Source organism: Mustela nivalis, assembly GCF_964662115.1.
Source record: "Mustela nivalis genome assembly, chromosome: X".
Taxonomy (NCBI): Eukaryota; Metazoa; Chordata; class Mammalia; order Carnivora; family Mustelidae; genus Mustela; species Mustela nivalis.
Window position 1 is genome coordinate 89,812,307 of NC_139040.1, and position 17,301 is coordinate 89,829,607.

Genomic DNA, 17,301 nt, shown 5'->3' on the forward strand with positions numbered 1-17,301 from the left:
TACTTTTAGCAAGCTAGGATTAGAATAAAACTTCCTTTACTACACAATAAACATGGTGAACTTTATAAATTTCAATTTTTTATCAGGAATAAGACAACAATGTCCAATATTACCAGTTCTATTCAACATTGTATGGGGTGGGTCTGTCCAATGTTATAAAATGAGGAAAGGAAAAGTTATGATGTTTAAAACAGAGAAGCAAACTGTTAATATTCAAAGACTATATGATTGTATATGTTGAAAACCAAAAAGAAGGGAGGGCCTGGGTGGCTCAGTGGGTTAAAAAGCCTCTGCCTGAAGCTCAGGATATGATCCCAGGACCCTGGGATCGAGCCCCCACATCACGCTCTCTGCTCAGCAGGGAGCCTTCTTCCTCTCTCTCTCTCTCTCTGCCTCTCTCCCCACCTCCTGTGATCTCTGTCAAATAAATAAAATCTTAAAAAAAAAAAAGAAAACCAAAAAGACGCTAGACATGGACTTTCAAAATTAAAAAGCATATTTAGCAAAGTTGCTGAAGAGAACATCAATTTAAAAATACATCTGTATATACCAGATAAATCACAATAATGAACAAAATGAAAAAAGAAAAAAGGAGACAAATAAAAAACAGACTCTTAAATACAAAGAACAGACTGATGGTTGCCAGAGGAGAGGTGTGTGTGTGGGGGAAATGGGTAAAATAGGTAAAGGGGGTTAACAGTGTATTTATTTTGATGACCATCAGGTAATGTATAGAATTGTTGAATCATTATATTGTATACCTGAAACTAATATAACACTGAATATTAATTATACTTGAATAAAAAAGACATGAAATTTACAAAGTAGATGTTCAATAAATGTTCTCTTTCAGGGAAATAATAAATGAACTGATATGATTTTCAATAGCATCAATGCTTAGAAATAAGTTTAACAAAATATTTGCATGAATCTTTGGAGAAAGTTGTAAAACTTTATTGAGAAAGTTTTAACAGTGAAATATCCAACATAAGAACACTTTGCATGGTTTCAGCTTCTTTTAAGCTTCTTTTCAGCTTCAGTCTTCTTTTAAACCTGTGATTGCCCTTCATCTGTAAGGTAAACAAAACAGTTGGAAACATTACTTAGCAGAATTTTATTTATAGTACATTAAAGTTGTACAACAAACACTATAGTTTTGGTTTTATAAGATAGATTTCTAAGCATATATTTAATCAATATTTTTTAAACATTACTCTTTCTCTGGGTACAAGGAAACAAAAAGGCTGTTCAAGTTCAGAATATAATAAATGAACAGAACTCAGGTCATGATATCAGGGTCATGAGATCAAGACCATGTAGGGCTCAGCATGGAGTTTATTGGATATTCTCTTTCTCACCCTCTGCCCCTCCCCCACTTGTGTGTTTGTGCTAAGTAAATAAGAAATATTTAAAAATAAATAAAATAAAAGCTTCCACTTGAAATAACATTCTGGATATAAGATAGCTTAGACAATGTCATATTTTTGCTGACCATTTGTATCATAAATTACATGGTCATACTGATTTTAAGTCATCACCATTGTTTCTGACATCAAAATGTGAAGCACATATATACCATGTCTTTATAGCATGATACAAAAATGGAGGGAACGAATTGAGGAGGGGAAAAAGGAAATGAATGAAGAAAGGGAGAGGAAGATACCTAGAAAAGTCAAACATTTGTTTCTAAAAGTAAGTGCTTTTTTAAAAACTTTTATTGAGGAGTAATTGTCAAATATACTTGTATATACTTCAAGTGTACATGATGATTTTTCTCCTACTTGTACACTGTGACTACCAAATAAACATAAGTAATTAACATATCCATTACTGCATATAGTTAACTTGTCTGTGAGAATGTTTAAAAATGTTTACTCTCTCTACCTTTCAAGTATACAATCAATATCATATTATTCACTAAAAGTAAGTGCTTCTGAGGGACAACTCTGAAAAACTTCAGAAGTTTTCTCATATTATCTGCAATGTTCAGATATTCACATACTACAGGGATATATAAGTTTTCCTACTATATCAATCATTTCATCCATACTTTAAAAATATTAAGAGTTCAAGAACATATTCACTTTCAATTATATAAAATACCCTTTATTAGTGTCTTGTTCATATTCTTTATTATGTACACTTCACTTTTTAAATTTTCTTCAAGATTATGTACACTAGTGGATACTCTTCATAAATTTTTTTTAAAGATTTTATTTATTTATTTGAAAGACAGATGACAAGTGGGCAGAGAGGCAGGCACAGAGAGAGAGAGGGGGAAGCAGGTTCCCTGCTGAGCAGAGAGCCTGATGCGGGACTCGATCCCAGGACCCTGGGATCATGACCTGAGCTGAAGGCAGAGGCTTTAACCCACTGAGCCACCCAGGTGCCCCATAAATATTTTTTAGAAGAGCAGTCTTCCTGATTTATTAGTTGCATTACTTTCCCTTTTACTAATATTCCATACCTTTTATTAAGTACCTTTTTCCTTTTTGTTAGGTTTATTCCATTGCTTCTTTTTTTCTTGCCTTTTATATTGGATACTGCTGTAATGTATTATCTAAGTAATAACATGCATTTTAAAGGCTATGATCTTCCTATGAGTACATTTTAGCCATGTTCAGTAGGCTCCCAGAAATAGTCTGAAAACTATTTTTATATAAATAGTCTAATAGAATGGTTCAGCAATGTAGACTAAAAAAGTTTAGGCCAATTAAAGGTAATTTCCTCTCTAAATACCAAATGTGTCATTTAAATTCAGAAGCTCTTATTATGGTCAATGATTAGAAAAACAATTGTATAAAATATGTTGATTACTTAGGAATTATTAAAGTTAAAGACTTTAAACTTCAAATCTTATCAATATATGTCTCAAGGCAGCAATTTACGTCATTTTTCCTATGATTATATGTGATGTTATCATAGTGTTCACATTTTTATTAGTGACAGTATCTCATGAAGACTGATGGGAAAGTGAGTGTGCTTAGCACAGAGATCTTAAACCCATCTTGAGCTTCAGTGATTACATGGATTTTCTCTACTTGATCTGCCACAGATACTAGAAACTTGACTCCCTCTTGCCATTTTCTTATGTAGTCATTTGAGGCTTTATTGGGATAAAGGACTTAAAATGCAATTTTTTTAACAGCCAAAAGAAATCAGAATTTGATGAAATCTACTTATACCTATTTGGGTTTCCATATAAAAAACAAACATCAAGCAGTATTTACTCATTATCTTAGTAGCAATGAAATCTCAATTCAAATGTTAAAATTTGATGCCAGATGATATTTTATAATTTGAGTCATGCAAAACAGCCTATCTTTGTATTCTATACATGCTGTCCAACAGAACCAGAGAATGTAAAAATCAGCATTAAAAGTTACTTTAATATATCTGATTTGACTTCACTAATTATACAGGAGTAAAGGTGAGTTTAGAAGTTAAGGGATTCTCCTGGAATCATACAAATCATGTTAGAGCTGGTAGTAGAACCTACTTCAGTGCCTCAGTATATTTTATATAAGCTGATATTTATTATGAATGCATTATGTATTTGTAAAAGTAGAAATTATGAAAGAATCTGAAAATTATCAGCTCTTGGTTAAAGTACTTACACTCAAAATTAAGAAAATGGTTTTATATTTTATAGTTCAATATGGCTTTGACCAAATTTGTTTCTAGATCTGATGGTCTATAAGTAAGGCAGTCATGCACTTAGGGTCCAAATTACCTACCAAATAATCTTTATTATATGTAGAATAATAAACTTGAATATCTCTTGTCACTTTCTTTTTTAGTCATTTGAGGCTTCTTTGGGGAAAGGATTTAAAATGCAACTGTTTTATTAAAGCAACAATAATGTTATATCTATATTATTGGTGATAAAATATTCCGAAAACTAAAACCACATACTTTGCATTCTTAATGCTTCTGGCATTTTAATGGGCTCTACATTTGGTAAATTTGCCCCTTGTCATTCAGACCATCTTTACCCTTACCCCAAGTCTTTGGCTCAGCCAGCTCCCAGAGATCAACTTCCCCATCAGGCTCTTAAAAAAAAAAGTTAACAGTTTAAGCAATGAACATGAAATATAAATAAGGAAAAAATATTTATTCCTTCAGTTATATGAAATGAAATCCTGTAGGTTACTATGATGGTAACTATGATGGAAGGATAGACTTACATCTTTGTTTTCCTATATTATGAAAAACTATTTTAAATGACAATCTAAAGATAAACCACACACACAAAAAGATAAACACACTACATTTCCATTATATCACAAGGATATTATATATCATATATATATATATATATAATTATACCATCACCAAGAGTAGAGAGCATCAGCTATCTACAAAATCTGAAATCCACACTATGGACAGGATTTTAACTGCAATAAAAAAGTAATTTTCTAAAGGATTCACTATGTGCATATTTGGGCTTATGACAAATCTTGTAGTAGTGACACACAACCCTTTTTGGGGCAACCTGAAACTTATTTTATTAAAATTAACTAGCTATATTAAGGTACAAAGATCCTATACGTAAGTTTTCATAAACAAGTCCTATTTAGAACAAAGTATCAAAAACACCATCAAAGTATTAGCAAAATTTCTGTCCTAAAATGAGAATAAAGGAAGTAGGTTGGAAGGAAATTAATGGGCTTTGCTGTCAGTCATATAGTGGAAACCTTTTAACAATGAATTGCTGAAATAATCCATGCCCTGAACTGTGTAAATAATGGAGTATAAATGGTAAAAATACTATATTTAGAAGAAAGTTTTTGGTTGTATGGTAATTTTAAGGTACTTTTGATTTTCCTAATCATAGAAGTATTTAAACATCTTTTAAAAGCCAATTTAAAAATCATACTAATATATTTAACTATATGCCAGTATTCTAAATTACCCAGCTATTACCAAGTTTACCAGATCAAACTAACAATAAAAGGAAATAGTGGCTATCATTTATTGAGCTCTCTTCTGGAGTCTCTCTCCTGCTCCACTGAACTGCATTTATTCCTGGGCCAGGACTGAGCTACTTTACAGTAAAGACATATTGGAATATTAAGCATTTTATACAAAGCAATTCACTTTTGTTTGTTTTTATTTTTTTTCTTAAAGTTTGTATTTAAATTCCAGTTAATTAACAAATGGTATAATATTAGTTTCAGATGTAGAATTTAATGATTCATCACTTACATACAACATCCAGTGCTCATCACAAAAAAATACTCTCCTTAAGAACAATTACCTGTTTAACCCATCCCACCCACCACCCTCTCACCCCGGCCCAACTCCCCTCCAGTAACCCACAGTTTTTTCTCTATAGTTAAGAGTCTGTTTCTTGGCTTGCCTCTCTTTTTTCTGTGTTCATCTGTTTTGTTTCTTAAATCTCACATGAGTGAAATCGTATATTTGTCTTTCTCTGATTTAATCTGCTTAGCATAATACATTCTAGCTCCATCCACACCATTGCAAATGGCAAGATTTCATACACTTCTCATACAACAACATATGTGGTAAGAAGAACATAAATTTTGGAATGAAATATGAATTATGCCTCCATGAGTGAAGTGCTCTTTGGCAAACCATGATCCCTGAGCCTGTTTTCTCATAAAATGAGACTACCATCCTTACGCAAACAGGCTCTTATTCCAGGTGTTATATGTTGACTTTGCATGTGCTGTTAAAAGTTGCTTACACTTTTAATCATTTATGCTTTTGATGCAATGACTAAAAAGCTCACATAACAACGTTCTGAGGAAAACAAACTATTGAAATGATGTGCAATTTTTGTAGTTATAATTGAATACAGTTTCCTTTGTTTCGGCAAGGTCTATATTTTCAAGCAAAAAAAAAAATCTTGTACAAAAAGCACAAATTCATTATAGTGAAGACCACACAAAGCTGCGAATATTGTCTCCTCATATTTTCAGCTTACTTTCAGGAAAGGTTTGAGATAATCTGTTTTCCTTCCTCCTGTTATATGTCATAATGCATGATGCCCACATATGCCCCCAGCCCCCTTAAGCATTCTTCTTCCCTTTCCCTTCACCTTGAGCCACAGGTCCTCCTTCAGCTTCCTTCCCTTGATCAGGTGTAATATCCTGTTTTGCAGGTGGTGCCTTCTTCTGTTTCAGTTGCTCATCACTGAGCTGCTGGGCCTAGGGGTGTGTGAGCATGCACACACGTGGGCAAATAAAAAGTTTTCTTGTTCATACATGCCAACAATATGAATCATAAAATACACAGATATATCTAGTCATAAATAAGTATAAAGGCATTTCTATTTATTTATTTATTTATTTTTTAAAGATTTTATTTATTTATTTGACAGAGAGAGATCACAAGTAGGCAGAGAGAGAGGCAGAGAGAGAGAGGAGGAGGAAGCAGGCTTCCTGCTGAGCAGAGAGCCCGATGCGGGACCCGATCCCAGGACCCTGAGATCATGACCTGAGCCGAAGGCAGCGGCTTAACCCACTGAGCCACCCAGGCGCCCCTAAAGGCATTTTTAAAACAAGATTCTATAAACTTATTTTTAATGAAGTTACTCTTCCCATAGACTACTCAAGAAAAAAGACCAACAAGGACTTTGGAGGCTACTTTAAATTATACTGGGAGAGATGTGTGCATTTGTTGTTAAAAAAACATGGGAAAGAAATCCCAGGGTATATTTCCACAGGCAACACCTCAATGGAATTCTCCTAGATCAGTGTTTCCCTCCCATTTATCACCAGAGAAAACTTATCATTGTATCCATAGTAGTTTAGCAAAATTTTCAAAAAAATAAATTTCTGGTAATAGAAAACATCAAATGTTAAAGTACTCACAACCACAGTTTCAATTCCCTGGGAACACTTTTGATCATTTCTTCTTTGTTTAGATTTGGATCTTGGTTTTACAAGCTCACTCATATTTCACCCTGAAAGTAGAATATTGGTATTTGGAAAATGTATCTAGAGAATAGCTATACCACTACCGTGGCTAAATATTTTCTTTTAATTTTTTTTAACTTTGAAGATATTTTAAGTTAAAAAAAATTTATTTATATATCAGAGAGAGAGAGAATGCGCGCGCACACACACACGAGCACACTCGCCAAGCACAAGCCCTGGGAGCAACAGAGGGAGAGGGAGAAGCAGAATCCCCACCCAGCAGGGAGTCCGTGTGGGGCTCCATCCCAAGACCCTGGGTTCATGACCTAAGCCGAAGGCAGACGTTTAACTGACTGAGCCACCCAGGCGCCCCCAAAATACTTTCCAAGCCCCAGGATATATGGCTGTTTTCTTTTCTTTTTTTTTTTTTAATTTATTTATTTGACACAGAGAGAGAGAGAGAGAGAGATCATAAGTAGGCAGAGTGGCAGGCAGAGAGAGAGGAGGAAGCAGGCCTCCGGCTGAGCAGAGAGCCCAATGTGGGGCTCGATCCCAGGACCCTGAGATCATGACCTGGCTGTTTTCACACTACAAGGGCAGAGATGTTTAGTGTCAACACCGATTAAAGGGTCCTCTCCTCCCTTGCATTTCGCATGGTACACCACAAGTCTCAGAAAGCAGTTACAACCCCACAGCATTCCCCGTTTCTAGACCCTTTTTTTCTGCCCACCTGGCTGGCTCCCTGCCCAGGGCCCCAGTGAGGAATCCAGCTTCCGCGCTCTGCCGGCAGTTCCAGGTACTTTCGGGACCCAAACACCTCAAATAATAACCCCAAGGCGCACCCCCATCTTTATTTGACCCGTTCTCTCTGTGTCTCACATTCCTCCCTTGCCTGCCCTCCCACGCCCACGCCGACTAACAACCGCCATGACGGTCACAACGCCTGTGAGAATGGCGACCAACACAACCTTCCTTCCTGGAGGCTACCGATTGTGCCACCTGGACTTGCCCGAAGCCCAACAGCACACCCTTTACAGTAAATCACACTTAAGATTCCTGGAAAAACTGATTTGTGGACCTACCAGGAGCGTCTTCCACAGAAAGAATCAAGACGTAAGGAACACGACTGCCTTCGCCTCAGCTCTGGTCGCAGAACACAGACTGCAAGGCGCATGTGCAGAAACTCACATGCACAGCAACGGGCATGCGCACTGATTGAGGCACGTGAAATGTGGGTTGAGGTTTGCTAGAGGTTGCCACTGAGACTCAGAACCGCGCAGCCTCCTGAGAACAAGAAACAGGGCCTTTTCTTCCCGTCTAGTCGTTCCTGTGCATCCAGAAACTTTGGAGATCGATAACCCGGGTTACCCTTTGTGAAGAATGTTTCTCAGAACAACGTGACAGAAATGGATGTTTTTATTATTTTTATACATGCTTTGATTAATCATTTCTGTGTTTCTGGGACGTCTGTCATGCTCAGTCCACTGTCAGTCTCACAAAACAAACTGAGGGTTGCTGGGGGGAGGGGTGTTGGGGGAAGGGGGGTGGGGTAATGGACATTGGGGAGGGTATGTGCTATGGTAAGTGCTGTGAAGTGTGTAAACCTGGTGATTCACATACCTGTACCCCAGGGGATAAAAATATATTATATGTTTATAAAAAATAAAAAAATTATTTTAAAAAAAGGAAAAAAAATATCAGCCAATTTGCTAAGTGAAGGTGACTTTATTGCATACTAGTGTAAGGGAGAGCCCTACCTGGACTGAGCTTTAGTAGAGTCTTGCAGGTGGCAGGGCAGGAGAGATATTTATTCAGATTTCAAAGTTGATGTAGAGCAGGTCTACAAACGTCAGGATAAAGTGTAGTTAATGTATGTTAATCATAATAGACTGGTTTGGATTTAGAGAATGTGGTGAGGCAAGAATTTTAAGACAATGGTTCAAAGAGTCATGAGGTTGAAAAATGTCACTTGGCACTTTTATTGAAGAATTGATGGGTCTTGTAAAATTCCTGGAATGAATAAGAGTTATTTCCCATTTTTATCTTCTTCGGCAAGTGTTGAGGAACCCAGTGGAGTATGAGCTCTTATGAACATAAACAAAGAGCTGTGGGCAGATTTCCTTCCTTATTACTTTTATATAACTTACCAGTTTTCTGTGAGAAGTAGTATATGGAAGGAAAGGTCAGGAAGGGGGCCCTAATCAGAAAGTAGCATTTTGAAAATAAATTAGGATGTTTTGGTGAACTCGTATGTATTCTATCCAGTTAGGCTTCTTTTATTTTATTTTAATTTTTAATTTTTTAAAGATTTTATTTATTTATTTGACACAGAGAGAGAGAGAGATTGAGAGAGAGTAGAAGCAAGGGGAACAGCAGTGGGAGAGGAAGGAGCAGGCTCCCTGGCAAGTAGGGAGCCAAATGCTGGGCTTGATCCCAGGACTCGGAGATCATGAGGTGAGTGGAAGACAGACACTTAACTGACTGAGCTACTCAGGTGCCCCGAGGCCTCTTTTAAAGAAATACCATGAGTCAGGGTAAAGTAAGTCTCCGTCTTTCTCCCCATAAAAAGCAGGTTGAATAGGAATTGTGTTTCTTCCAAAAAAAAAAATTTAGGACTGAGACTAATCATAATCCTTGGTCTTTCATTTAGTTTATCTTTTATCCTTTTTGATAATCTCAGCAAGGACACCATCATTACCAAATTTAACTTGCTTTTTTTTCTGTTAATACCTGTTGTTAATGAGGGCTATCAAGTGCTCAAAGAATGGGCGATTGTGATTTCTGGACTCGGACTTTCTGTGACCACATAACCAGCAAATGGTCAAATTCATGCCATCAAATGGCTAGACAGCAATGGTTCATGAGGATCTGGGCTTTGATTATTCCTGAATTGTTCAGTCCACTTCAAAGGGCAGAGGTTTGCCAATCTTCAGCTTTCTCTCACCATTCCTGTGGGAGATAGCTGCTGCCCAACTTGTTATAAGGCAGTGACTGGACTTGGATGAAAGCTAGTCTGTGAAGCAGCTCTGGTGACACACAGGAAACAGCAGAAAATATGAAAGACATTGTAAAAACAAGAATTGCCTGATGCCTGACTCTAGGAACTCTCTGGGCTGCTAAGCAAGGAGTTAGGATTTGGGACTCCCAGCAGATGCTCTACCTGTGGGAGTGCTGCAATTTCCCACACGACAAGAGTGTCCTTTCTTTCAAGCAGGAGAATCTAGGGAAAAAATTAAGTTTTTTTTTAAATTAATTTTTTAATAAACATATAATGTATTTTTAGTTCTAGGGGTACAGGAAAAATTAAGTTTTAACAGGCCTAAGGATGAGATTGGGGGGTGGAGCAAATTCTACAGATTCAGGGAAGCTGTCATTTTCCAGAGTAACATAAAGAGCTGGAATCTTAGCTCAGACTGCTTGGTGGTTGAGGTCAAATTATGTATTACTTATTACGTGAAATGCAACTCTCACACTTGCTTCATAAGATACACAGAGGATAGGTGTAGTAGGATATGGAGTCCTTTTGATACAGCCAAGTAATGCATACAGTCTTCACAAGACACCAAGAGAACAAGAGGCTGTAGGCACCTGCTGACACTTAAGAAGAAGAAACAGGTAACATGAATACCTTTAATGTATTAAGGGAATTTTCTAAAAAAACAAAGAAATAAAACAACAAATCAAAAGGCTTTTCTTCAAGTAAAACCCAAGGCTCTTATGGCTTCACTGGTGTGCTGGTCCATTTTATGTGTCGGCTTGATTAAGCTAAGGAATGCCCAGGTAGCTTGTAAAGTATTATTTTTTGGTGTGTCTTTGACAATGTTCCCAGAGGAGATTAACATTTAAATCAGTAGCCTGAGTAAAGAAGACTGCCCTCTTCAATGTTAATGGGCATCATTTAATTTGTTGTGGTCCTAAATAGAACAAAAAGGTAAAGTAAGAATTTGCTCTCTGCTTCAGCTGAGACATCCATCTTTTACCCTCAGAAATCAGTGTTCCTGGTTCTTAGGCTTTTGGACTCAGACAGTGACTTAGGCCATTGGTCAGTCCCATGATTCTCAAGCCTTCAGACTCTGAATCACAGCACTGACTTTCCTTTTCCTCCAGCCTGCAGACAGAAAATTGTGAGATTTCTCAGCCTCACAATCACAAGAGCCAATTCCTATAATAATTTTGTATTTACCTATATCTATCTATATCTATATCTTATTGGTTCTGTTTCTCTGGAGAACACCAATTAATGCACATTTTGGTGCTGAGAGTGGTTTTAGAGGAACTGAATGTTAAAGATGAGTTTTCTGAATGGATTCTTGAGTTTCTGGAATTGACTGTTTAGTATTACTAGATTTAGAGAAATTAATGACTCTATTTTCAGCAGTAAAGAGAGATAGTCCATGAATTGTTTATAGAGATATGCAAAATATCTGCAGTGGATACTCCTAAGAAAGAAGGAGCTAAGTGACTCTGTATATGATATTTAGAATATTTTTTGAAAGCTAAGGATATAAGGACATCGGTTGGTTTCTCCAAATGTCCCTGGACAAAGTAGTAAGAGAAAAAGATGAGCTGAAGGATTTGAATTCTGAGTAACAAATGTCTTAAGTTTTTCTATTTGTGCCCTGAAGGAGAGCCTTATCTCCTGTAGAAACAGGATTGAAATTCCTGAAAATCAAATGCTGAATCTTATCCTTTAATTGGCTGAATTACAATGGAAGACCTAGCCTTGCAGGGTGTCTACTGTTGAAGTGAGGGCAATTGATTGGGAAAGAAGGTGATCCTGTAAATTGGAATAGGAACGTGTAGGAAGGCCTTGATAAAGCTGTTACATTGAACCCCTAAGTTCTGACAAGTCTTATTCACCAGTAGATGATTTCACCCCATGGCCAGTGGAATTGGTCTCCCCATTCCCAGGGGTAGCTTCCCCACCCACAGTAGTATAGCTTTTTCACCTGTATTTGAGGGTATTAGACTTTCATTGCTTAAGCAAATGGTAAGAGCCCCCCATGAGGCAGTTTTCATGCATAACAATGCTGATTGTCCTCAGGACCCACTTGCCATTACCCTTCTTTACTTTTAGACCTGTAACTGAATTCACATCCCAGTAGGCCCCTAAAGGTGAGGTACTATGTAACCCATGAGGAGGTGAGCTGCATGGCAAAAGAGCTACTTGAATTTATGATTTATACAGACAGAAATCTGGAGAACATGTGTGGGAATGGATACTAAGAATATCCATGGAATATGGAACAATGGTGAAATGAACATAAAATTGGCTCAGGCTGAGTTTATTGATATGGGCCACTAAGCAAAGATTTCACATTCAGTATTACAGCTCAAGGAGTTAGAAAGGACTCTAGCAATTTGTTTGGTCTGTTGGCTGAAGCATGGAATTTAAGCCGCCCACAGTTAATAAAATAGAAATTCCTGCTCTGCTTGGGTATAATGTAAATTCCAGGTCGTTAACATACAGTGCAATTTAGTTTCAGGTGTTGAATTTAGTGACTCATCACCTATATACAATACCTGATGCTCATCACAATACCCATCACCCATTTAATCTATTCCACCTATTTAATTACCTCCCCTCCAGTAATCATCAGTTTGTTCTCTACAATTGTCTGTTTCTTAGTTTGCCTCTTGTCCCCTCCCCCCATGTTCATTTGTTTCTTAAATTCCAGGAGTGAAATCATAGGATATTTGTCTTTCTCTGACTTATGTCTCTTAGCAATATACCCTCTAGCTCCATCTGTGTCATTGCAAATGGTAAGATTTCATTCTTTTTTTTTTCCTTTGGCTAATATCCTATTGTGTATATTTATACTACATCATCCTTATCTGTTCTTCAGTTGATGGACACTTGGGCTCTTTCCATAATTTGGCTGTTGTAGATAGTGCTGGTATAAACATTGGGATGCATGTATCTCTTTGAATTTGTGTTTTTGTATTCTTTGGGTAAATACCTAGTACACAATTGCTGGTTCATAGTATAGTTCTATTTTTAACTTTTTAAGGAAACTCCATACTGTTTTCCAGAGTGGCTGCACCAGTTTGCGGTCTCACCAGCAGTGTAAGAGGGTTCCTCCTTCTCTGCATCTTTGCCAAGACCTGTTGTTTCCTATGTTAATTTTAGCCATTCTGAGAGGTGTGAGGTGGTATCACATCATGGTTTTGATTAGTATCTCCCTAATCATGAATGATGTTGAGCATCTTTCCATGTGGCTGTTAGCCATCTGTACGCCTTCTTTGGAAAAATGTCTATTCATATACAGCCCCTTTTGTTTTCTTTGTTAATTAGGGTATGTGGGACAAGAACCTGGGGAGCCGGCACCATTAGCTCATTCTTCTTTGCACTGTGTATATAAACTGTCTAAATCTAAAAGTAGCTCTTTGTGTCTTTACTAGTTGAATCAGTCAGGTCTTGGCCTTGTCTTGTCTTATATGTGTGAATTTGTTACCATCTAATCCTGATTGCTATCCTTCTTTTTTTAAAAGATTTTTATTTGAGAGGGAGAGAAAGAGTGAATGAGTGAATGAGAGTGCAAGCAGGGGGAGGGAGAAGCTCCCCACTGAGCAAGGAGCCTGACATGGGGGTCAATCCCAGAACCCTGGGATCATGACCTGAGCTGAAGGCAAACGCCTACCTGACTGTGCCATACAGACACCCCCCTCCCATTGCTATCTTTTTTCTGTAAAAGAAAATGATATAATTGGCACACTTGTATTCATTCAACAGTTCTTAAACTGAATAAATAGAAAGGGCCTATCATGTTTCCATCACTTGTATTTGGGAAAGTTCAGTGAGTTATCAAATGCAGAGGTGGGGCCAGTTCAGCCTCTTAGGGAATATCCCATAGTATTAAGGTTAGTAATAGTTGTTACTAGAAGACTCTGAAAAATGGAAGCATGATTGATAGACAAAATTTTTTTCTCAATAAAAAAAAATTTGAGTATATACCAGTCTTATGGTATATCAATTTTCACATTTTCCAGCAAATACTTGGTAAAATAACAGCAATATATATATATATATTTTAAAGATTTTATTTATCAGAGAGAGAGAGGGAGAGAGCGAGTACAGGCAGACAGAATGGCAGGCAGAGGCAGAGGGAGAAGCAGGCTCCCTGCTGAGCAAGGAGCCCAATGTGGGACTTGATCCCAGGACGCTGAGATCATGACCTGAGCCGAAGGCAGCTGCTTAACCAACTGAGCCACCCAGGCGTCCCCAGCAATATATTTTTGAAAAGTTGGAGGTATGACAATCATTTATAAACTAAACATGTTATTAGCACTTGTGGGGCACCATGTTCTAGGCCCCATGCCAGACTCTGGGGACACAGAGACAATCTAGTCTCAATCCCAGAGTCAGGGGACTACAGAGTTCAGAAGAGAGAAACATTCAGGCTAATAAATATAATAAATAAAAATACAATTTTGATAAGAACTATGAAATAACAACACAGTGGGGTACTTGGGAACATGAGAATACTCTACCCCGAGATCAAAAGGGCTTCTCAGAAGCAGTGCTATTTATAAAGGAAGGGGCTATGATTATCCCCATTTTACAGAAGAGATAACTTAAGATTAGAGAGGTGAAGTAACTTAGCAGAGGCTACAATCAGCTTTGATCCATGGCCTGTTGGGACTCCAAACCACTATTTGTTTTAATTTGCAACCACCACCTACAGTTCCATTCCCATCTTTCTGCCTCGAAATTTTATTTTTTTAAATATTTTATTTATTTGGCAGAGAGAAAGAGCACAAGCAGGGGGAAAGGCAGGCAAAGAGAGGAAGAAGCAGCCTCTGCATCAAGCAGGGAACCCGACAGGGGCCTCCATCCCAAGATCCTGGATCATGACCCAAGCTGAAGGCAGACACTTAACCAGCTGAGCCAGGTAGGCACCCCCTGCCTCAAAATTTTAAAAACCTGCTGAAATTAGAACAAACTCAAGTTAGGAAACGACTTCCAAGAAAAGACTAATGAGAAATTTTGTGGAATATTTCTGTTCCTTCTAACAGGGGGACTTTGGAAGAGAAAGGTCTGCCCAGCTGGGGCTAATAAGGGGCACTCTTTTTGTTTTAAGATTTTTATTTATTTATTTGATAGAGAGAGATCACAAGTAGGCAGAGAGGCAGGTAGAGAGAGAGGGGGAAGCAGGCTCCCCGCTGAGCAAAGAGCCCGACGTGGGGCTCGACCCCAGGACCCTGAGATCATGACCCGAGCCGAAGGCAGAGGCTTAAACCACTGAGCCACCCAGGCGCCCCAATAAGGGGCACTATTAGGTAAAGCTTTCAACCAGCCTTTTCCGAGAAACCATTATTTCTCTAGAACTACCTGCTCTTGTGATTAAAACACACTTAGAGAGCAGGTGTGGAATGGGTAGCATCAGCTTCACATTTTCCTGGAAGGGACTTCCAATGTTGTTTTTTCTGCCTGCTCCTTTACTCACAGAAGCTGGGACAGACCCCATGTCTCTTGATTTCTGCACAACTTCACTAACTCTGCCTTAGGAGGTTTTAGCCTTTACAGAATTCTAAGCACAGTCCAAAACAGAAGGAATATCTATAGTCAGGAATGTTAACTACTTACTTTCCTGTTTCACCTACCTTCAAATGAAACTTTAAAGTTAATAAATATGCAACTAATAAGTCTATAGCCACTATTTTTCTTAAGAAACTATTCAAAAATGGCATTTTACTGATTTTTATAAAATTCCAGAAATTTGTTCCCTGGAGACTCTATTTCTGCTCTTTCACATTGATATGAACTAGACTGTGTCAAATATCCTGTTCAACAGAATGTGAGAATGCATTCCTATTTTTCAATCAATAAGAATTTAAGTCTTTCTGTTTCAATGAGCCAAATTAAAAGGAAAAAAATGCTAACACTGGCCTGTAGCAAGAGAAACACTAGCCACTCCAGAGTTTGTCAGCCCTCTCTTTTTTGGCATTTTATCTCCTGGGCTAGAAGAGGGAATATGGAGCCAACATATTCTAAACAATCTAAAATTTTTCTTCCTCCTGTCTCTGTGCCTTATATATATATTAGCTTATTAAGAACTGTGACAAATATCTTTATTAACTTTTTCTTGTGGAAAATTTCAAACATACAAAAGCAGAGAGGAGTATAGATAATGAACCACCACCTAACCATCACCCAGCTTTAACAATTATCAGCTCAAGGCCAACCTTCTTTTATTATCTCTAATGCACTTAATATCCACTTACAAAGCAAATTCCAGATGTCATTTCAACCACAAATATTTAAGAATGTAGCTCTAAAAGTTAAGGACTCTTGTTTTCAACATAACTACAATAACATTATTCCAATGAATATTAAATATCAAGTCGATTTTATAATTATTTGGATTCTCATATATGTATTTATTCTACAGTTTAGTCAAATAAGGATCCCAAAAAGATCCATATGTTACAATTGGTTGATGTGTCTCTTAAGTCACTTTTAATTTATAGGTTCATCCTCCATTTTTTTCTTTCATCCTGGCAATTCATTTACTGAAGAAACTGGATCATTAGTCTTACAGTTTCCTACAGCCGGGATTCTGCTGACATCAACTCTGTGGTGTAATGTTTCTCTATTCCCCTTTATTTATTTATTTATTTTAATTTTTTTTTAAGATTTATTTATTTGACAGAGAGAAATCACAAGTAGGCAGAGAGGCAGGCAGAGAGAGAGAGGAGGAAGCAGGCTCCCTGCTGAGCAGAGAGCCCGATGCGGGACTCGATCCCCGGACCCTGAGATCATGACCTGACCCCAAGGCAGCGGCTTAACCCACTGAGCCACCCAGGCGCCCCACCCCCTTTCTTTTTTTAAAACAGATTTTACTTATCTATTTGACAGAGACACACAGCAGGAGAGGGAACACAAGCAGGGGGAGAGGGAAAGGGAGAATCAGGCTCCGCGTTGAGCAGAGAGCCTGATTCCGGGCTCCATCCCAGTACCCAGGGACCATGATCTGAGCCAAAGGCAGAAGCTTAACAACTGAGCCACCCAGATGGCCTATATTCCCTTTTCTATAGATTAGCAATGTCTAGAGACATAGACTGATTTAGGCTCAAAATTGTGGCAAATATATTTAATGGGTGGTGTAGGTTACTGCCATCAGGAGGCACATGTCTGGGATGATAGAGACATATGAGTAAGAACTTTTTCTAGTATCTCACAGTTGCCTTGAAACAGTCTGTGACACCTGATATACGAAAACACATATATGGTAGACAGCAATTTAGGGGGTAAATGCTTCCGTACTTAGTGTCATTACAAACTATTAATTATTTAGACAAGTCTTCAGTAATGTCTACCACATTTCAAGTGATGTTTTGTAGCTACATAAAAAGACTCAAGGAAACTAGGTCCTTGCACTAAAGGACCCACATGAGTGGGAAATACAGACACAAA

At 37.8% G+C, this 17,301-nt stretch overlaps 1 protein-coding gene across 1 annotated transcript; it reads right to left on the bottom strand.

The window, feature by feature from the left end:
* Positions 1 to 930: 930 nt before the first annotated feature.
* Positions 931 to 8,070, bottom strand: PAGE1 (PAGE family member 1). Its single transcript, XM_082716586.1, has 5 exons — positions 7,967 to 8,070; positions 6,840 to 6,931; positions 6,065 to 6,173; positions 4,002 to 4,052; positions 931 to 1,070 (listed from the first exon to the last, which is right to left on the bottom strand). The coding sequence occupies exons 2-5, from the start codon at positions 6,921 to 6,923 to the stop codon at positions 1,048 to 1,050; spliced, it is 267 nt and encodes an 88-aa protein (XP_082572712.1). The 5' UTR covers positions 6,924 to 6,931; positions 7,967 to 8,070; the 3' UTR covers positions 931 to 1,047.
* Positions 8,071 to 17,301: the final 9,231 nt, after the last annotated feature.

What these genes read in the sequence shown, in the direction of transcription:
- PAGE1 (XM_082716586.1), bottom strand. Translation starts at nt 6,923, where the DNA reads ATGAGTGAGCTTGTAAAACCAAGATCCAAATCTAAACAAAGAAGAAAT. An exon ending in AGGAGGACCTGTGGCTCAAG is followed by an intron (nt 4,053 to 6,064) that starts GTGAAGGGAAAG and finishes TTTTTTTTTAAG; the next exon opens with AGCCTGATGGGGAAGTTGAT. An exon ending in GGCTGAGCCAAAGACTTGGG is followed by an intron (nt 1,071 to 4,001) that starts GTAAGGGTAAAG and finishes TTTACCTTACAG; the next exon opens with ATGAAGGGCAATCACAGGTT.